The sequence below is a fragment of the Monodon monoceros genome, unplaced genomic scaffold, assembly GCF_005190385.1.
Source record: "Monodon monoceros isolate NGI ecotype Baffin Bay Population unplaced genomic scaffold, NGI_Narwhal_1 Super_Scaffold_7, whole genome shotgun sequence".
NCBI lineage: Eukaryota > Metazoa > Chordata > Mammalia > Artiodactyla > Monodontidae > Monodon > Monodon monoceros.
Genome location: NW_021703784.1, coordinates 100,184,674 through 100,206,869, shown reverse-complemented (window position 1 = coordinate 100,206,869; position 22,196 = coordinate 100,184,674). Strand labels below are relative to the sequence as shown.

At 51.7% G+C, this 22,196-nt stretch overlaps 1 protein-coding gene across 4 annotated transcripts; it reads left to right on the top strand.

Annotated features, from left to right (window-relative positions):
* The first annotated feature begins 7,848 nt into the window (after positions 1–7,848).
* BATF2 (basic leucine zipper ATF-like transcription factor 2) lies at positions 7,849–14,194 on the top strand. 4 transcript variants are annotated; one of them, XM_029208656.1, is made up of 3 exons: positions 7,849–7,907; positions 9,248–9,352; positions 12,342–14,194. In XM_029208656.1, exons 1-3 carry the CDS (start codon positions 7,869–7,871, stop codon positions 13,002–13,004), a joined length of 807 nt encoding a protein of 268 aa, XP_029064489.1. In that variant the 5' UTR covers positions 7,849–7,868; the 3' UTR covers positions 13,005–14,194. The 4 variants fall into 4 exon arrangements, with proteins under 4 accessions (XP_029064489.1, XP_029064488.1, XP_029064491.1 ...); XM_029208655.1 differs by having other exon boundaries at positions 12,339–14,194; XM_029208658.1 differs by lacking the exons at positions 7,849–7,907; positions 9,248–9,352 and adding an exon at positions 10,514–11,052.
* Positions 14,195–22,196: the final 8,002 nt, after the last annotated feature.

Here is a 22,196-nt window from a genome sequence, read left to right as displayed (position 1 = left end):
TACTCCCCCCCCTTATCTCTCTATAAGCCTTAAGTATCCAACGGCCATCCTGTCCCCAGTGCATGTGTGCAACGTGCAGGCCACAGCAGAATGCCTCAAATGGCAAGTCAGAGTGTTTGAGCATCCTCATTCTAGGTCTCAGCCCAGCTGCCTCTTGTGGGAGACAGAGGAGGTATCCTCTTCAACTTCCAGATGATGCAATGAGCTGTTATACCCCTGTCATCCTCCTCAGGGCACGTGACATCCTCAGGCCTTTCCAGAACCTTAGGAGTGATTAAGGATATGACAATCTGAGCTATTCCAACAACCACATCCACGTCCACCTGACCTGTGCCTTGGCATCCCCAAGAGTAAGGCTGTGCCAGCAGCTTCGTGTCTCTGCAGGGCCTGGCCTGGTGAATGGGGCTGGGGGGAGGGAGTAGTTGCTGTGCCTTCACTCAGCAACCTGAGAGGCAGGTACCACACTTACCTCCACTCGACAGGTGAGCCAGGGGCTCCACTCACCCAGATTGCTGCCGTAGCCTCTCCACCCGTTTCCCTGTTCCGCCTCCCCAAGGCAGAGGGACCTTTTAACCTCTGGTCACATCATGTCTGGCCTCTGCTCAAAGCCCTCCACTGGAGACTTCCCTGGTAGTCCAGTGGGTAAGACTCCACGCTTGCAATGCAGAGGGCCTGGGTTCGATCCCTGGTCGGAGAACTAGATGCCACACGCACGCCACAACTAAGAGTCTGCGTGCCACAACTGAGTCTACATGCCACAACTAAGACTGGGTGCAGCCTAAATAAATAAATATTAAAAAAAAAAAAAAGCCCTCCACTGTCTGCTGGGTACTCCCCGTATCTTTACGTGTTAGAGCCCAAGGGCTTCAGTGACCTACCAGGCCCTGCATGAGTGGTCCCCATGGCTCTGTGCCCCCATCACCTGTTCCTCCCCTGCTTACCAATTCTCCAGCTGGCCAGTGCATTAGGGGCCAGCACCCTTAACCCATACCTCCCTGTCACCTCCCTCTTTTCAATTTTTTGCTCAAATGTCCAATGTCTCAAAAAATTTTTTTGTTCAAATGTCACAATAAGGCCCAGCCTGACCGCCCTATTTAAGTCTGAAACTGCTCAATCCCCTACCCACATTCCCCAAATCCTTTATTTTGCTCTATATTCCCCCATGACAGTTAAGGTCTTCTACCAGCCTATATAATTCCCTTAATTTATTACATTTATTCTCCCCCACCCCTCCGTCCCCTCTAGAATGGAAGCACCATGAGAGCAGAGAGTTGGATCTTTTTTTTTTTTAAAGCTGTCTCGCAGCACCTAGAACAAGGCCCGCCACATAGTAGATGCTCAATAAATATCCATTAAGTAAAAGGAATGGAGCAGAGGGTTCATTAACTGCTTTCTAGCTACTCACCCAACCAGAAAGCAGCAGAACCTCATCAGCCTTGTTCCTAACCACCAGGCTTCTCAGTCCCCAGACCAAGGCAGGCCTGGCCCCCACTGTCTCCTGTGAGATCCCACAGAGGGTAACTCCTAGACCAGGCCCAAACCGAGGAGGGCATCTGATAGGCAGCCCTCCTGCACATGTCCAGAGTGGGAGCTGGGGCCTGGAGTGGAAGGCAGGGAAGTGCCAGGTCTCCTGTGCCCACATGTCCACCCTCAGTTCAATGGTCAGCCCCTGGTTCGGTAAAATGCCCACTCTGTTCTTTCAAATGGCACAACCCCCCTCAGCCTTGGAGGTGTCCACCTCCCAAGAGGCCTCAGGCTAATCCCAACCTCCAGCCACAGAAAAGGGGCCTTCCGAGGTCAGTTGTCACATTCCTTCATTTTCCATAGAGGAAATTGAGCCCCAGAGAGGGCACAAGGCTGCCTGAGGCCTTGCACTTGGTAGCACCTGACTGCAGGTGAACCCAGTTCTCCTGGGACAACTTCCTAGCCGCCTTCTGGCTGGGGCCCCCTCCCGGCTTCAGGAACCCTGGCCCAGGACCCGTGGGAGACCCCATCCTCAATGGTGCTTCAGTGAAGTTCAGCAGTCCTGCCCCCTCTGACCCACGGCAGCTTTCTGCCACAGGTGCGAATGCTCCCCTCCCTTCTGAGAGTGCCCTGTGTCCCTGTTATTTCCACTCCAGAGCTGGGAGGCGTTAGCTGGATCGGCGAGGAGTAAGATGGGAAGAGCGCACCGGAGCTGCAACAGAACCCCGTCTGCCTGGCTCTGCCTCCTCCCCGCCCGGGGCCAAGTACCTTCCTCTCACTGAGCCTGTTTCCCCAGCTATAAAGCGAGGAGAGTGGACGACAATCTCTAGAATCTTCTGACCATGACCGACTGCCAATCCACCTTGCCAAAGCTCTTAGCACCCTTGGTACAAGTCCTGGGCTGGGTCAGCCAAGGCAAGCCCTCTCTTGTCTGTGCTTGTGAGTCACTGGCCACACAGGGTTGGGCTTTATCCCGCATCCCACCCCAGCCCTCCAGGCTCTTGCTCGTGACCCTGGCTGGCCACTTCCCCAAACCAGCCTCTGAGTGAGGCCTTCCTGTCTCTCAGCGCTCTTGTGGGAACCGACACAGAAGCTAAGAAGGGAGAGGGCTGTTTGAGGAGTGGAAAGGCTCCCTCCAGGGCCGGGGTGATTGTCCTTTCTCTCCAGTGTTCAGGATCTCAGCAGGGTGCCCAGCATGGACTTCTCCACCATCCAAAGTGGACAGTGGGAATGTGACATCACAAGGGAGGTACAGCCAGGGACACTGGGACAAGAAGGAGCTCCCTGGTGACTGCTTTCCATGCATGGTTTCAGTTATCATGACAGCCTATTATACAGACAAGGAAACTGAGGCCCAGAGAAACCAAGGGCCCTGTCCAAGATCACATGGTTAAAAGAGGCAGAGCAGGGATTTGAACTCAAGCCTGTTTGGGACTTGGACCACCGGGGAAAATCCACGTGCTGTGGTCACTGCTGTCACATCCCACGAAACCCTGGGAGGCTCGCTGACTCTTCAGTGCTCAGTTGTTTATAATTTATAGTCCCTGCCCTCTTCCAGAAGTTTAAGTCGGCTTCCCAGAAAGATGTGTACGTTCAAGGAGTAGCAGAGAATCAGAAGCACAAGGCTTTGGAGGCAGCAGGGGGCCCAGCAGGACTTGGGGGTGGGAACGTGCGCCAGCTCCCACCTAGGACTGGGCGGTGATGGCGTCATAGAGCCCCTGTGAAGTCACCCAGTTCCTGGGAGGCCCAGCTATTGGCAGATTCCAGCTTTAATGAGAGCCCCCAAGGTCAAGGTGCTGTGCTGAAGTGAAGGTCAATCCTTTCCTCCCTATGCCCTGGGTTGTCCCCACGATGTCACTGCCCCAGTCCTTGCCCAGCATTCAGTTCATCTGGAGTCATCCCCTTAGCAAGCCTTTCCTTTCCCACTTATGGGTCCCTGTGAAACAATAAAAAGAGAGAGGGCTGGGCTTGGTGTCAGAGACAAGTGGGGATTGAGTCCGTCCCACCTGGGGATGTGACCTGGCCAAGGGATGTACCGCTGAGCGGCAGCTTCCTCATATCTGAATCTGAACAAAGGTGGCGGTGTCAGCCCAGCATTCGTTCCCCCTTCTCCTGCCGACAGCACCCCAGTACCCTCTGGAAGTTTCCCCTCCCTCACCCCCAGTCCCTATGGGACCCCAGCTTTAACTATTTCACCTTATCTCCTGGCCACAGTGACTGATGTCAGGAATAGCCACAGGACTAAAGCCAGACCAAGCAGAGCCAGGTCTGGGACCTTTGTTGGAAGTATTGGGAAAGTGGCAGGGGATGGAGGGATGCGCCCTCCTGGGGCAGCTAAGCTGGTGTTTCAGGTGGCCAGCTTACCACCTTGAGCCAGACCTGCCTGAGAATGTATCCAGCCGGGGGAGAGCAGATAGGGTGAGACAATGACTGCTGGTGACATTGCTTGGGCATCATGATCTAGCCCACCTGAAGCTGTTATATTCGAGACTTGTCAGTAACTTAAGCTTAGTTAGATCATTTATGAAGCTAAGGATCCAGAGATAACTAATTTCCCATCTCTTATTGAGACTCCTTTGTAAGCATGAGAAATTTTTAGCAGATTTCATCAAATATTAAGTGCTGCTTCTTACATATGGACACAATCATTAACCCTCTTTTCATCAAATGTATTTCATTAGAAAAAAAACTCATCCCTGTTCTTGCGTTCTGCCGTTTTTTCTTAGAATAATAATAATAAAATACAAGCCTGCTGTATGTGAGCAAAAAATTCACCAGTCGTTTATTAAGTGCGTTTGTTAAAAGTTTAACATGATCATGGGACTTACTGTGCGCCAAGCACTGTTCTAAGCCCTTTACATATATTACTTCATTAAATACTTATATTATTACAGTGAGGCACAAAGAGGTTAAATGACTTGCTCAAGATCAAGTTCCAGGCCCTGGGATCAAGCCCCTCCCCCCATTCTTCAATGTCCTTCCCAAAGAGCTCTTTCTCTGCAAAGCCTTTTCTGATCTCCCCAACAGGAAGTGCCCCCTGGCCGCCCCAGATGCCCTCACAGAGGCAGGCTGTCACCCTCCTGCCCTGCCCTGCAAGTCAATGGGCTGGGCATGTGTCCTACACCCCATCTGGTTGTGAACCCCTCTCAGCTGAGGCTTAGCTTCCACACAGGCCCATCCATGGTTGTGGGCAGGAAGTCGACAGCCAGCCTCAGCCCCACCAGCAGTCGCCTGGCCTCTTTCTCTGCTCTCCATCATCCGAAGCTCCCTCGAGGTGCCCTGAGGAGGCAAATGAGGGGTGCTCATGGTGGGGGACCTGGAGAGAGGGGTCCTCATCCCCGGACAGCTGAAGACCGCAGGCATCTCTCCAACCCCAGGAGGCGTGGGAAGGAATTGGGACAGGGTATCAATGCATCCTGGCCTCTCCCAAACCAGCTGTGTGACTGTCACCTCCCGGTGCCTCAGTTTCCTCACTGGTAAAATGAGGAGGATGGTTAGGGAGAGTCCCTCAGGAACCTAGGAAAGTTCCTGTGGGAATGAGTAAAGCAGAAGTTTTTTACTCATCCAGGAAGCTTTTGGGGTTCCCGGATGGCAAGCTGCCTGCTGGATTTCCTTATGTATTCATTAATGGAGCGCCTATTATGTGGTGGCAGTGTCTGAGGCACTGGGGGTGCTTCAGAGAGTAAGATGGGCAACGATCCGGCTGCCCAGGAGCTCACTCTGCAGCTCTGGTTTGGGGAGGCCTCTGAGCCTCCACCCACAGGGGGCAGCAGGTTTGGGACTAAAGGACCAGGCCCTTCCATGCTGGGTGTGGAGAAAGACTGAGGGTTTGGAGGAGAGAAGAGCGTCCTCCCACCAGCTCTGCCCACTTCCGCCAGGTGACCTTGCCTCTCTGGGCATTAGCTCCTCACCTTCTAAGTGAGAGTTTGGACTGGTTGGCCCCGAAGCCTGCTCTGCCAGCTTTGCATGGCCATTCATGGTTAAACATTACCCACTCTGTGTCCCTCCCTCCCTGCCACTCCTCAGGGAGATCAAGCCATAAACGCTGCCTTCTTCCATCTTCCTCCAGGGCTGTGGGCCTCTGAGAGGGGCCACAGGCATACTTGCTGACTGTCTCCTCTACACCTGAAGCCAGGGTCTTGAGAGGGGAAGACCGGTGGTCCAGGTCTGGGGCTGGGGGCTTAGAGTGGGGATACTTGGGCCCTAGCCTCCCCCCACCCCATCTGCCTCCAGATGTTTTTTCTTGGTTACATCATGCAAGGCTCTCTGGATCCTTCCCTGAGGAGCTCATGGCTTAATGAGCCCCTCAGGTGCCCTCCTTAGGCAAGATGCCTCAGCCCTCCTGGTTTCTGGGAAACAAAAATAACTCAGAGAGGCTCCTCTCCCATGCCCTTCACAAGCAAGGAGGGCCAGGCCCAGGTGTCATGCCCAGCCCCACCCACCCAGGTGTTTTAAATTATGAGGCTGCATAATTAATCCTGTGTACCCATAAATCTCAGGAGTGGGAATGGATCCTAGCCAATACGCAAAGAGCTCTCTTCTCATCTCATTCTTTTCGGTCTTCAAATCAACTTTATAAGTAGGTATAATTTCTTGGTCATCCACAGCATACATACAAGAACACTGAGGCTCCAGGTGATAGACCTGGTGAGTAGAGTGCCAGGTGTCAGAGTCAAGCCTGACTCTAAAGCCCAAACTGGTTTCATACCCACTTCATTGCATAGCAAGAGACTGTTACAGTTAATACCCTGCTCATGACAGACATCACTAATCAATCATGGCATGGCAGACATTGCTAATCAATTGCAGTGTTCTTTTCTAGTAAGCTCAGAGGCAGCTGTGAACTCCTAAACACAGTACTCCAGGACACCATTTCCTATCAGAAGATCGAATCCACAGTATTTGCCATTCCGGTGAGCCCACACCATCAGCCTTGAGTCCTCAGGACTCAGGCACAACCCCCAGATGCCCTAGTCAGCAGGGCACAGGACTCTTCACCGTACATCAGTTGCTGTGTTGTTCTTGGAGAGGGATTAATGGCTCCACCATCCCCTGAACTGTTGTCCCTTCCAAGCATGGTCTCTCTTAGAGACACAACAACCATACAGGTTTGCTTGGGGCTTCAGGTTTTTTTAGGTCTTTAATAGAAGTTTTTATTATGAAACATTCAGGTATACCCCAAAGTGTAGTTAATAAGATTATCACAGACAATTGTGTTCCCACAGTTGAAGCAACAAAACATCCCTGACACAACCGAAATCCCTGTGTGTCCCCTTCAGTCCATCTCTACCTCCACCCCCGCCAGGCTACCACTCACTGAATTTTGTGTTTCTCATTCTCATGCATATTTTTATACTTTTCTCACATAATTACATATCCATATTATTCAACATTACAGAAATTATATTTGTTCAGATCTTGTTGCCACTTGTCATTTTCATACAATTGGATGTTATGATCTTTTAGGCACGATGATAAGCGCAGCTTTGAATCTTCCACCGTATCATAATTGTGAATATTTGTTGAGCCCTCATTCTACACCAGGCATGCTTTTAGGTGCCTTACCTGCCTTAACTCATTTAACCTTCACAACAAAATTATTTTTATCCCCACTTTACAGATTTAGAAACAGAGGCACAGAAAGGTGAAATTATGCACCCGAGTCACATAGCTTGGAAGCTGTGCTCTTAATTGCTAGACATCACTCTCTCTACTGCTGCGTGGTCTGTTGTATGAAAACACAGTCATTAGCCATCTGTTCTCCTATTTAAGGGCCGTTGCTTATTTTTGCAGACATGCCTCAACTTTAGTCTCACAGGGTTTGGGGGCGGTTGTATTATCTTGCTTAGTTCCAACATCAAGCCTGTGAGTGGATGTCTGTATCATCTCCCTTTACAAATGAGGAAGCTAAGGCTCAGAGAGGGTAAATCGCCTTCTCAAAGCTGCACAGCTTCAGCAAACCAGAGGTGGACTGTGAACCTGGGCTCCTGCAACTGTAGATACCAGGGGTTCTCCCGAATCCCATGTGAGCCCTCGGTCCCCCACTGGCTTCCTCTTGGCTCTGTCCGTGGCAGCCTGCCCTCCCTCTCCCAGAACACCCCTCCCCACACCTGGCATCCAGGCTCCCTCCTCTCGCCACCCTCCATCGTCCTCCTTCCAGAGAAGGGGCCCAACTGGAAGGCCAGTTTGTGTTAGGAAATTCCAGCCACATGAGCCAGCCCAAGCCTGGGATTCTGAGCAGCCGGTGGCTTTAGGAGAAACTGAAACTTGGCTTGCTGGGGGTGGAGTGGTCACGGGGGATTTAAAGAGCTGCCACTTCCTGGGGTTCCCAGAGGGTACTGGGAGGTCACAGCGGAGGAGGGACGACCTGAACCGGGTGTGAGCCTCTGTTCTCCTGCCCCACCATGCACCTCTGTGGGGCTGATGGGCCGCTGATCAGGATGGTGAGTACAGGGGCCAGGTTCAGGGGATGAGAAGGGGAATATGCCCCAGGGTGCCCGGTGCCAGCTCTGTTCACATGGGCTTTGTGGCCGAGGGCTCACACACCCTCTCTCTGGGCCTCAGTTTCTTTAGGGGATTGGATCGAGGGCTCTCCTGCTCTCACATTGCAGATCCAGCCTCCGGTTTAGAACTTAGCCTCTGAATACTGCTCTCTCCTAACCTACCTGTTCGCTCACTGCCATTACAGGAGCCTTCTCTTTCCTCCCCGAGTTCTCTAGCCATGGTTCCCTTGGAACCTTGCCTCTCTCCCAGGACCCAGGTACCAGAGGCCCACCCACTTCTCTCTCTGCAGGTCTTTCCCCCAGGCTCCAGTCTCTCAGTCCCCGCATCACCAGGAAGGGGCCTGCTATGCCATGAACCTAGGAGCACAGACTCCTCCACCAGGGAGGCCAGGGTCTTGCCTGAGGTCCCTACACTCAGAACACACCTCCCAGAGTGACCTGTGGGAGGGCGAGTTGGGCTGTGGGGTCTCCAATGTTCCCTCTTGCCTGACCTTCCAGAGCCCTGGGCATTTGGATTAAACATTTCATCTAAGTTTCATGAACCCCAGTGTAGGGGGAGGGTCACAGCTGTCAACCTTTGAGTCCACTCTTCTATCAGAAGGGACTCGATTCACCCATTCTAGGCTGCTGTCCCCCTAGAATGCGAGCAACTTGAGGGCGGGAAGTTTTGCCTCTTTTCTTTGCTGCTGTGTCCCCATAGCTCAGTGTGTGTCACATAGTAGGCGCACAAGAAATATTTGTTGCGTAAGTGAATATCAGCTTTGGGCCTGAGCTAGGCATGGGAATATGGAGTGAAATCAGAACCCCCGCCCTGCCCTTACAGACAGAGCTCATGGCTAGAGAAATCAACACCTTGACCGTGGAAGTAATAGCAATCAGAACAAGAGCGGCTGACTTTTATTAACCCCTGCCTGCTTTATGTCCTGCGAGGAAGGCGCTGGTGCCTCCACTGTATGGATCAGGTAGCTGGGCACAGAGAAGTGAGTGATCTGCCCAGAGTAGCACGGCTGATAAGGAGACGGTGGGTGTGAAGTCGGTCCTGTCTGGGTTTGAATCCTCGCTTGTGCTGCCCCATCGTGAGCTGTGAGCAGGACACGTGGGTGAGGCTGGCAATCCACCGAGGAGTGCTGTGTCTGCGATGGGGTGTGTGGACACCGAGGGAGCCAGAGAGGGCTTCGAGGAGGAGGGGGACCCTCGGGGACTTGATTCAAGAAGGGTATGGCTTTACAGCTAGCCAGCCCCTGCCAGGACCCCTGAGCTTTTGGCCTGTCTCCCTACAGGACCCTGAGGAACATCAGAGGCAGCTGAAGAAGAAACAGAATAACCGTGCGGCCGCCCAGAGGAGCCGGCAGAAGCACACGAACAAGGCGGATGCCCTGCACCAGGTGGGGGATGCCTCCCTTCCCATTCCTGATGTCACTTACCTGGCCTGGCCACCTCTTCTCTGTCCCGCCTATGAGCAGTTCCCCCTGCACTGCCGTATGTGCCAGGGGGCCTGAGTTTGGGAGGAGGGAAGGGCTTTGCAACTGAGATTTGGAAATTCCTGGGTGTTGAGTGGAAACCGTGTGCCAGACACACGCTGGGCTCCAGGGACATGACAGTTCATCCTCAGCCCGGGCCTACCCTCAAGGCACCCTCAATTTAGGGGGAAGAGACAAGGAGGGAGGCAAACAGGGAAAACCTGGCTCAGTGACCAGCTGAGGCACTGGTTACAATGCAGCTCCTGGCCCCTCCCCACCCAGGACCCACCTCAGGAGATGCTGCACTCTGATGGACGGGTTCTGATGGGTTTGGCCAAGACCACGCTGTGAGAAACCGGTTCGGGGTTAAGATGGGCTGGCTTTAGAGTCCCAGCTGGGGCACTCATTAGCTGCAAGTCACTTCCTTCACTGAGCTTCACTGTCCTCATCTGAAAACGGGGACAGTAATCCCTGCCCACTGGCAGGACCCTTGTGGAGACTAAAGAAGGCAAAGGAGCCCGGTGGGAAGGGGGAGGGCTCCACTCACACTTGCCTCTTCACCTTGGACGGTAACCTGACCTTGGATGGTAACCTGACCTTGGAGCTTCCCTTCTACCTCTATGCAGAGAGAAAGGACACCACCAGTTCCATCCCAGGGGCTCTATTAGGCTGGGTTCAGGACCTGGCCTTTGGGAGGGCTGCATACATGTTAGTCCTTATAGCAATGAGTAACATTCAGAGCCCTCCACACCCAAAGGCCCTACACTCTCTGTAACCCCGCCCCCACCTGTCCACTGCCCTCTCCTAACATCCTACACCCTGTTCTCTCCGTTCCTTCACTGGCCAAGCACATCCAGCCTCAGGGGCTCCCCCTGGCTGCTCCGTCTACCTTTAGACAGCAGCCTAGCTATATCCTCACTTCTTTCTGGTTGTTGGTTCAAATGTCACGTCCTCAGAAGGAGGTGGTCTTTCTAAACATCTGATCTAAAGAGACCTCTCCCATTACTCGGCTTTATTTTTCTGGTTAGTACTGACTTTCTATCACATATTTAGATGTGATCACTGCTTGTCTTCCTCACCAGACTGTAAGCACTCTGAGGGCAGGGACCTATTCTGTTCCCTGCTGTTTCCCCATCACCTGGACCAGTGCCTGACAAATAGAAGGGACTCAATAATTCCCTGTGGAGCGAATGATAGAGTCAGGGTAAAGTGCTTTGGGAACACATAGGTGAGAGCAACACGCGGGTAGTTGGGTCAAGGTGGTATAGAGATGAAGCCTGAACTGGTTTTCAGGGATGAATAGGAGTTTTCCAAATGGATGAAGGTAAGAAAAGGCATTTCAGGCAAGTGAAATAGGGCTGGCGTGGCCATAAGAGAGTAGCACCCTGTAGAATGAATGATAATGAGGACTGATGCCTGGGATGGCGCCTGCCTGGCAGTGGTAGAGACTTCATGCGTTCGTTTATTCCTTCCTTCCAGAAATGCCTATTGAGTATCTCCTGTGTGGCAAGCACAATTCTAAGCATTGGAGTTACAGCTGTGACGACAGCAGACAAAAGCCCAGCTCACCCTCCCCAGGGCTCGTATTTTCATGGGGGGTGCCGGACAAATAAATGACCTATGAGGTATTTGGGATATCAGATGGTGATACGTGCTTTGGTAAAAAGTAAAGCAGGGAAGAGGGAAGGGACTGCGGCACGTGGGGTGATAGAAACCTAACTAGGGAAGCCGTCCCTGAGGAGGTGACATTTGAGCAGCCTGAAGGTGGCAGATGAATGAATGAGTGAACGAATGAGTGAGGAGCGAGTGACTCAATTTCTGGAGGTGAATTGAAGCCTTTGGAGAATTTAGGTGAAGGGTGACCTAATGACATGTTTTTAAAATGTCTCCACATTCCACGGCAGAAACCATCTTGGGAGTGGGGCTGCGGGTGGCTTTGAGGCCTGTTAGAACTTTGAGTCCATGGCTTAAGCAACATTTTAATGCGAAACACCCTTGCAGCTTCTTCTTTTAAAAAGTGTCCATAAAGGGGGGTAGGTGGGGGAGGGGGCCAAAGGAAGTCACTGAGCCTGATGAGCTGTAGAAATAAAGTTCCTTCTGCGTTTTCCACCATTGCTGTCATCATAAATGGTTGTTTAGAACTGCTGTCCCACTGGGACAGCACCCAGGGTTCAGCAGAACAGAACCTAAATGTGGAACAGAACACACCTGTGCTACCAACCTGTAAAACATGACCCTGGACTCCGGCCACGGTGCCTCAGTGGGAAAGTTCTGGGCACTGGGGAGGTCTGGCAGTGGCACTAAGCCGCCTAGAGGTGTCCAGGACAGAGGACATCTAAGTTGTCACAAGAAGGCCGTGTCAGGATTAGCCCGAGGATGGGGGTGCTGGAAGTGTCCAGGCAGGGGAGAACGGAAGTGTGGCAAGGAAGCAGCGTCCATATGGGGAACAGGAAGTAGGGGCATCAAGAGAAGTCGGAGAGATAAAACTGGAGGTGTGAACTGGGGCCACCATGCACAGGGAGTCATTAGAGACTTTAAAGGGCTTTAATGTTCGATTAACGACGCAATCACTGAATGTCTCCTCTGGGCCAAGAGATCTGGGTGGTTTGGGGGGCACGCCAGTTAGGAGGCTGGTGGAGCTCCCAGGTGAGTGGAGATCCCAGGCTGACTAGCTCAGGGACCTGGCAGCAGGGATGGAGAGCAGGCAGATCTGAGCCCTAGCAGGAGGGTGAGTTGGGGGGACTTGCTGGTGTTACAGAAGGCTGGCCAGAGAGTAGCCAAAGGGCATTCAGACGGCGGTGGCATCCTTCCTCCTAAATCGAAGGCCCTGGGGGATTGGGAAATAGGGCTCTTGCTGGGCCCCTGATTCTGGCTGACATAACGCTCCCCACCCATCTGCTTCTCCCCCCAGCAGCATGAGTCACTGGAGAAACACAACCACACCCTGAGGAAGGAGATCCAGGCCCTTCAGGCTGAGCTGGCGTGGTGGAGTCGGACCCTGCACATGCATGAGCGCCTGTGCCCCATGGACTGTGCCTCCTGCTTGGCTCCAGTGTCCCCTGGTCGCTGGGGCCAGGCTGAGTGGCCCCCAGGCCCCGTGTGCCCTGGACAACATGGCTGCCAGGAACAGCCAGGCCCGTTCCGGACCCCGGTCTCCTCTCCGATGGCTCTGCAGCTCTCTCCAGATCCACAGCCTCATGGTTCCCTTGGCCTCCTCTTGTCCCCTCTGCCCTCACTGTCCCTTGGTCCCGCCCCTGTCACTGCATCCTCTGCCCAGCCGTCCCCTAGCCCTGTTCAATCTGCCTCGCCCACTGGCTCCGGCCTGCTGAGGTCTTCCTCCAAGCTCAGCACCCTCCTGCCCAGCCCCCCAGCCCAACCTCCCCGTCTACAGTCCCTCGGGCTGGAGCACCCCACCAGGGGGAAGCTGGCGTCCTCAACCCACAGCCCCTCAGCTCCTCTGGGGCTGGGCTTTCTGCAGGGCAGGGAGCATAAAGCCTGCTTCCCCCGCAACAGATCAGCAAGGGCCCCACCCCCTCTGGCCTTCCCCCTGCTCTCCTCTGCTCAAGTCTACTTCTAACCTGGCCCCCAGAGCTGGGCTGGCCCCTTCCTTGGACTCAGGAAGCAGCCTCAGCACGTGGGCATCTCCTCTGTTGCCACTGGAAGCTGCCTTTATTGGCTGACCAGCTGAACCAGTATTTCACCAGGGAAGGGAAGCCGTTACTGTGTGCCCACCACTCTGCCAGGTCCTGTCACCGCTACTTTCTTATTTCAACCTCATGGTCATCCTGCAGAGTCCAGACTGTCAGTCTGTTTTTCAGGAGTGGGAAGGAGACACACTCAGAGAAGCCAGATGACTTGGCTAAGGTCACACAGCCTTTCTTGGGACCTGAAACACCACGATCTGCTCCTCCTCCTAGTGGGGTCATGGCCCAGTCACCGCAGGGGCTGAAGTCCTAGAAACTGAGAACTGGTGTGAGAGGCTTAAGTGCTGGGAGTGGGGAGGGGCTCTCCCTTCTGCTTTGTGATTCCCAGGGCCACAGAGCCCTGCAGTCTCTGAAACCTTGCCCTCTCTGGGGCTGGTCCAGAGTCCAAGCCTGGATGGGGAGGGGCCAGGCAGGAGCCCAGAAGTGAATTCTTTCCGTTATTTTCAGTGCCAAAGAACTGAACCTGTGGGTTGGAGTTGGGGACAAGCCTGGAGCAGTCCCCCCTGGGATTTCTACACGCTGAGTACCCATAGCCATACCATGACCTTGGGGACATTGCCAAGGGTTAGCTCTCCAGGCTACTCCCCAATAACTCCATGGGCCATGGTGGGTGGACTTCTGAGAGCATTCACGTCATGCACAAAAGGCAGGTGGAAAGAATGAGGGAAGGACCAGGTGCAAAGTTATGTTTAAGCAAGTGCTGGACTTGAACCTGGCCGCGGTGAGAACTGTGCCTTCTCCGGTATCACCCCCATCCCTGTGCAGCCCTCAGGCCCCTCTGAGCAGTGCCCCTCATTGCTCTTTGGCCTGATGGCAGCTGGAAGAGCAGGGCTTGGGGCTAGGTGGGAGCTCAGCTGTAGCGCCTGCTTGGGGATGGGGGTGGGGTGGGGGGTGGCGGATTCTCACTCAGACTCAGGACAAACACTGTAAGGGGCCTGAGGTGAGAAACTCCAGCTCTTCACCCAGATTTTCACACACATGTAAACAGACACTATGCGAGTATTTGACACACTCCAGGATGCTGAGTACAAGTCTTGGTACCTAGACTTTATGGTAAATAAAGTGTTGTCCAATTCTTTTTGCTTTGGTTATTTGTTTAAAGCTCTGGCTGTACTTTGCACTATTGAAACCAAAGGGCCTTTGCAAGAAGAGGGAACAGTCTAGAATCTCAGAGGCGGGTGATCCCTCGTAGACCCCCTAATCCAACCCCCCTTCCCATACTGCAGATGAGGAAACTGAGGCCTCGAGATGGGATGGAAGTGCTTGGACTCATGCAGTAAGAGGAGGTGTCATGGCCACAGGATTGTGGATGGCTGCAGAGCTGGGGTCACCAGTAGGTTCAGGGAGAACAGACTGGTGGGAGGGAAGCCAAGATGCTGTTGGTTGGAGGTCTGGGACAAGAGTCGATATGATGTACGGTGCTCCAGGACTCACAGGGAGATGAGGATACTGTGGCCTGGCTTGTGTCTATATACCCTAAAATTTGTCAGGCACTCTGTGTTTAACTCGGGTTTACTCAATGATGACTCTAATAACTCTGCAAGGTAGATATACTTATTACCCCTCTGTTTGGAAGGGGAAAGTGAAGCCCAGAGGTGTTAAGGTCACATAGCTAGGAAATGGTGTAGGGTCAATGTAACTTTTAGGAGCACTTAACCACAGGTGATCCTGCCTTCTACCTTCCCGGAACCTTCCCTGTTAGGCCCGGAATGGAGGAGCCGAAACATGCCCATAGATGTGACCCAAGAAGGTAAAACCCTACTTTAAGCTCAAAACAAGAGAGGGGAGTCACTTAATTAACGTTGGTACATTCATACCCTGAACAGATGCTAAGAACAAAGAATGCTTTGAAGAATATTTAGTGAGGTGAGAAAATGCTTATGACATATCAAGCAGAAAAAATAGAATGTGCAACTGTCACTATAGCGTGATATTATGTTTGTTTAAAAATATAGACAGAATCAAAGGAGTGCAAGGAGGTGTTGTAGATTCTTGAGGGAGATGAGCTAATATCTGTGAATTCCCAAACTGTAAACACAGCTACCACTGTAGCAGAAGCCTTCCACATGGTTGAATATATCCTAGAAATCTGTATCTGGGTGTATCTATTGCTGCGTAACAAATTAGTCCAAAACTCAGTGGCTTAATCAACAAGCATGTATCATCTCGGTCCCTGTGGAGTGGGAATCTGGGCATAGCTTAGAAGGTACCCCTGGCTCAGGGTGTCTCACGGGCTCCAATGTAAGTGTTGTCCAGGGCTGCAATCATCTGAAGGCTCAAGTGGGAGGATCCACATCCAGGCTCACTTGTGTGGCTGTCTACAGGCCTCAGAAGGTCCACCCCCAAGCTTATTCACAAGGTTGTTGGCAGGATTGAGTTTCTGGAGGGCTGTTGGACTGAGGACCTCAGGTTCTTTTTCTTTTCTTTTTAATATTTATTTATTTATTTGGCTGTGCAGGGTCTTTAGTTGCAGCACACGAGATCTAGTTCCTTAACTAGGGATCAAACCTGGGCCCCCTGCACTGGGAGCGCAGAGTCTTAACTGCTGGACCACCAGGGAAGTCCCCCTCAGGTTCTTATAGGCTGTTGGTTGGAGATATTATTTCCTTGCCACTTGGGCCTCTCCACAGGGCCGCTCAACATGGCAGCTGCTTCCCTCAGAGCAAGTAAGCTAGAGAGTGAAAAAAGGTGAGCGATACAGAATACACAGTCTTTTTGTAACCTAATTTCAGACATGACATCCTGTCACTTTTACTATATTCTATTGAGTAGAGACAACTCACTAGATCCAGCCCATGCTGAAGAAGAAAAGATTACACAAGGGCATAAAACCCAGAAGGCAGGATCGTTGGGGGACATCTATCTTAGAGGCTGCCCATCACACTGGGTGACAACCAGCACTTTCTTGGATCCCTTCTTTCTCCTTTTATCATCAGCACTAGCAGCTGGCTTTCTCTGGGGAGACCATTTCTTTAGAAGGAAACAATTTTGAACCTTTTGCGGCAGTGGCAATGCCCCTACAGTGGGCAGAGAGGATCTGGTAGGTTTGAGGCTGCAGCAAGGCTAGAGATCCACAGCCTCAAGGCAGCCTTGCAGCAAGTACAATGCAGACACTCACTCCTCAGAATGACCTTTGAAGTGATGCATGAACGGTCAGTGCTGAAATAGCAGGTAGGTGTGGGCCAAGAGTCTTCTGTGCTTTGAAAAGTAATCACTCACTGGAGGACTAAAGTTTAAATTCAATTTAAACTCTTTGAGCTGTTTTTTTTTTTTTTCTGGTATTCACCTCTATAGTGGGTTCAATGGTAGCTCCCTAAAAGATAAGTCCACCCATATCCTGTGAATGTGTCCTTATTTGGAAAAAGGGTCTTGCCGATGTAATTAGGTTAAGAATCTCAAGATTAAATCATCCTGGATTGTCCAGGTGGGCCCTAAGTCCAATGACCAATAAGAGGAGGTCGCTAGTAATGGGAAGAGAAGACACAAAGAAGAAGGTCATGTGAAGACAGAAGCAGAGATAGGCAGCCTCAAACCAAAGAATGTCTGGAACCACCAGAAGCTGGAAGAAGCTAAGAAGGCTTCTCCCCTATGGAACTTCAGAAGGAGTAGGGAGAGCCGTGAGGAAGCTGTTGTACTCATCCAGGTGAGTAATGGTGGTGGCCATGACCAGGGGGTAGCAGGGAGGTGGTAAGATAAGGCCTGATTCAGGGTGTGCTTTATAGATAGAGCTGATGGGATGTGCTCATGGATTGGATGTGGGGAAAGGGAGGAAGGAAGGATGAGGCTGCAACTTGGGGCCTGAGCAACTGGTGGTTGGTAGTGCCAAAGACCAAGAAAGATTGGGAGAGGAGCAGCTTGGAGTGGGTGTGTGTGGCGGGGAGGGGAGATCAGGAGGCCTGTTTTGGCCATGTCAAGTTTGAGATGCCTATTTGCCATCTAACTGAATAGAAAAAGAGTTTGGCAATTAGGGGAATGGTCAAGACTGGGTATATAAATTTGGAAGCCAGCAGTGTACAGATGGGTGGGTGGACACTGGGGACCAGATAAAATGATCTGTGAAGGCCCTTGAAGCTGTGTCTCTATGTGGGCCTCCTCTTCTTGTGCCCCAGAGCTCTCTCAGCCTGGCACTCCTTCCCTCCTGCATGCCCAGAATCTGCCCCCATCCTTTCTCATCAAATGCTTCTTCCTCCAGGAAGCCTCCTATGATCCTCCAAGGTAAAAGTGACCCCCTCAGGCTCCTAATCACACCCATGTGCCTTTCACCAGCATCTATCATTTTCCTTCTTGTGTGACTGTGGCTTTTTATCTTTCCATCTCCCTCAATGGCAGCAACTAGTCAAGCCCTCCATGAGTACTTTTAAACAGCTCATTCACTGGGAGGCAGTAAAGCATGATGGTGAGAGAGCTTGAGCTCCAGGGTCAGATAGGATTGGGTTCACGTCCCAGCTCCACTACTTCCTGGCTCAACTTCTTCAAGCCTCAGATTTCTTATCTGAAAAATGGGAACTGAAAAATGTACCCACCCACAATTTACCCTATGTATATGTGTGTATGTGTATACATATCCATATATACGTGTAAATATAATATATATTATATATATAATAGAAAAGCATATGTTCACCAAAAGACATGAACAGAATTTTTATATCAGGAATATGGATAAGGGTAGAAAACTGGAAACAACCCAAATGCCCCATCAAAAGTATAACAAATAAGGACTTCCCTGGTGGCACAGTGGTTAAGAATCCGCCTGCCAATGCAGGGGACATGAGTTTGAGCCCTGGTCCAGGAAGATCCCACATGCTGTGGAGCAACTAAGCCCCTGTGCCACAACTACTGAGCCTGCGCTCTAGAGCCCGCGAGCCACAACTACTGAGCCCACGTGCCACAACTACTGAAGCCCGCGCGCCTAGAGCCCGTGCTCCACAATGAGGGAAGCCACAATGAGAAGCCTGCGCACTGCAACGAAGAGTAGTCCCCACTCGCTGCAACTAGAGAAAGCCTGTGCGCAGCAACGAAGACCCAACTCAGCCAAAAATAAAAATAAATAAAAAGTTTAAAAGTAGAAAATAGCTAATCTATGCTGTTAAAAGTCAGGGTTATGGTTACAGTTGGAGGATAGAACCTCGAAGGGGACAGGAGGGCCCTCTGGGGTGCTGATAATATTCTGTTTCTTGAGCTTTGTGGTGGTTACATGAATATATTCACTGTACGAAAATTCACTGAGCTGTATGTTTATGAAATGTGCTCTTTCCTGTTATGTCTTATATACTTCAATAGAAAAGGGTGGATGTAAGGAGCACATCACAGTCCCTGGCATATAGCAAGTGAGCAATAAATATAAGCTACCCCAAAGGAATGAATGAAAGAACCCATGCCTTGGCCCCAAGTGAAGCCATTAACAATCAGAACCATGGACAGGTCAGAATCTGCATTCAAGGATGGCTGGAGGAAAAGGAAGAGATCTCTGGTCTGATACAGGGGACTCGAGGCAGGAGAGAATCTAAGACATTTCCTCTGAGATTAGCAGTTCAGTTCCTTCTGAAGGGCACTCCTATCATGCAGAAAGGAGAATATTCCTAGGGGACCATGGGTATCCGTGTGTGTGTTCATGCAGAATTTCATTCCATTTTAAAAAGTCTGCAGCCCCTTGTTTTTCTAAGCCAGTGAATGCTGAAATCTCCCTAGAGAGGCCAATCCTGGATCCAGGACATCCCCATCTTGCTCAGGTTCTTGCAGGCTTTGCTCACAATCTTGAGCTTGTGTTTATCTAGTTAGTGGGGAGAGGGAAGGACTCCAGGCAGGGTAAAAATAACCTATGATGGAAGATTTCTCAGTCATGCACAGGCTCCAGGAAGGAAGGCATATTTTGTATCAATTTAATGAGCCGCTTCATCTGGTAGTGATTTCCCTGTTACTGGGAGCATCCACACAGAGGCTTCACAAAAACCTGCCAGGATACTGCAAGGAGGGCTCCTACAACATGAAGAACTTACCCAGGTGAATGCTGAGGGCACGCCAAGACTAAAATTCTATTATTTAATTCAACACAAAATTTCCTTGAATGCATGAACTGCTTCTCTCTGCACTGCTCCTCTCACAAGTATGTTTCCTTTTCCCTAAGACTTAAAATATTTCACGCTCAGTAGGAAATTTGAAAAGCCAGGGGGAAATTATCTATACCATTGAATACTACTCAGCAATAAAAAGGAGTGAATTACAGAGACACATACCAACTTGGATGGATCTCAAGGGCATTATGTTGAGTGGAAAAAGACAATTTCAAAAGGCCACCTACTGTAAGATTCCACTATGTAACATTCTCAAAATGACAAAATTATGGAGAACAGATTAGTGGTGGCAAAACTAATCCCATCACCATAACACTCCAGACTGCGAGCCACGTGGCACAGAGCAGTCCTCTTGGGTTCTCTTACCCTCCTGTTCTCCACCGAGGCACCCCTTCCTTGCTTTGTCAGCACGTGTGTCTCCTCGGAAAATTCATTTCTGAGTGTTAGACAAGAGCCCACTCTCAGGCCCTGGAAGGGGTCCACCTTCCTGCAACGAAATGGCTTAATAATTCACAACACCGTCAGAATTTGATCAGCAGGAAGTGGATGGGAATGTGCTGGGCTTTGGAATCACAAAGACCCATACCCATCTGAGTGTTCCAGTTCTTTTATATATTTATTTATTTATTTATTTATTTTTGGCTGCATTGGGTCTTAGTTGCTGCGCGCGGGCTTTCTCTAGCTGTGGCAAGCGGGGCTGCTCTTTGTTGCAGTGTGTGGGCTTCTCATTGCGGTGGCTTCTCTTGTTGCAGAGCACAGGCTCTAGGCGCGCAGGCTTCAGTAGTTGTGGCTTGTGGGCTTAGTTGCTCCGCAGCATGTGGGATCTTCCCGGACCAGGGCTGGAACCCGTGTCCCCTGCATTAGCAGGCAGATTCTTAACCACTGCGCCACCAGGGAAGCCCAGTGTTGTAGTTCTTGAATGTCCACAAGTCGCTCCCGTTTTGGAGCCTCTTTAGAACTGAGGTATTAATACTGCTGTACAGCACCGGGGTGAGGACTAAAGGAGAGCGTGTACGAAAAGTGCTACCACGACGCTCCACACACAGTAGGGGCTCCGCGGTCTACAGCACCGGACCTTCCCCTGCCAGGCGCGCAGTAGGCGCGAAAAGACCAACGGGCGGACAAGCCCGGGAACCACAGAATGGCGCTGAACTTCTGTGCTCCAGCGGGTGGGTCGCGTGGGGCCCGAGGCCGCCCCGGGTCTTGGCCTTGCGCGACCCCTGGACGCTGTCGGAGCGGCGCGCACGCGCAGACCGCGGCCAGGCCTCGGAGCGTGCGCCCACCAGGTGACCCCGGAGCGCAGCTGCGCGTGCGCCAAGGGCCTGGCCGGAGCGCGGCTCTAACTGAGGCGAGGGCGAGCGGCCGGGCGTGTCGTCGAGTCAGCCAGCCAGGCTTCGTGAGAGGTCGGCGCCTGCCTTTTTCAGAGAGCAGTTATTAGTGGGTACCCCGGCCGAGGCCACTTTGATGAGGCACGAAGAACCCTTATGAGAAAGAGCCTGGCCGAGCCTGGGAGGTCCTCGGGTCTGAGGTAACGGTCGGCACTGGCCTGGTGCTCTGGTGGGGTTGGCGCCCTACTCTGAGGGAGATTTCAGACCCCAGCCCCACTCCACAGCTGCCCCCTGAGGCAGCCTTCGCAGCTCCGGGTCCTTTTGGAAGCCCAGTGCACACGACGCCTGGGCTGTGCCCAGCGCAGGGCCTCGTGGTCGGGGCGGCAGGCCTGGCGCACAGGTCGCAGGCGGTGGAGGTGCGAGGGGGAGCCGGGCGGGCAGGGAGGGAAGCCGGGCGGGCGCCGCGAGCTGTGTCCGCATCCCCTTCCACGGGCGAGTGAGCAGCGCCGAGGCGAAGATCCCTGTCCTGGGGGCTGTTCTTGCCGCCACACCACACCCAGCACGAATGCTGCCTCTGGCAGAGATCCAGTCTTCTCAGGCCCCCAGCTCCGCTCACCGCACCCCTTTGAAAAAAGAAAAAAAAAAAAACCACCGACAAAAGTGATCATTCTGTCCATAACCATCCTCTAACCCAGGCTTAGCAGTTGCCCTGAAAACAAGTCTTCCATCGCAACATGTCTTGTCACATCATGTCTTAATGATTTGAATGAGTTTCTGGCTTTCAGATGCCTGACTGAATCTGCGTCAGGGCACTCAGCTCTCTCTGTTCAGCTACTCAGGTCCTTGAATGTTGGCATCTGGGAAAGGTACACTCGGCCGTACATCCTGGACTTTTCTGAACTTTAGTTTCTTCATCTGCAGGTAGTAAATCTACCACAATAACCCGCAGTCTACCTAGAATCTCTCTTCGGATACTTCGTGGGCACCTTAAAATGGAGCATGTCCAAAAATGGACTCAACATCTTCCCCTCAAAAACTTACTTTCTAAGGCTCCTTTTTTTGGGAAGTGGCACTTTTACTTTTTCAGTTTGTTCAAGCAACTCACAATTATCCTTATCTGTCCTTCTGCCTTACGCCATGAAGTCACCAAATCATGACTAGACATCTTCCAAACCAGTCCACTTCTCTTCATCTCCACTCGTCACTGTAGACCATGCTGTTATCAGCCTCCGCCTGGAACCACAGGAGTCTCCTGGCTGATCCTCTTGCATTTGTTCTGGTTCTGGGTTATTTCCCACATTACAGTCAGAGAGATTGTTTTGGTTTTTTGTTTTGTTTGTTTTTTAAAACTCACAGACATGTGGTCATGTCATCTCTTTATTACGCAGTCCTGTTTCTCTTAGGATAGACTTCGCAGTCCATAACCTGGCCTATGAGGAAGGCCCTCATCCCTTCTCTTATCTGTATTGTCTCCCTGGATGATCTCATCCATTCCAATAACTTCAAATACTATCTAAACACTGATGACTCATTTATATTTCTATCCTGATTTCCATTCCTTGCGTAGTAGGAGACCACCCCCTGGAAACATCCATTAGGATGTCTAACAGGCCTCTCACACTTAACCAAAACAGAACAGAAAGAGAATGGCAAATCTTTTTCC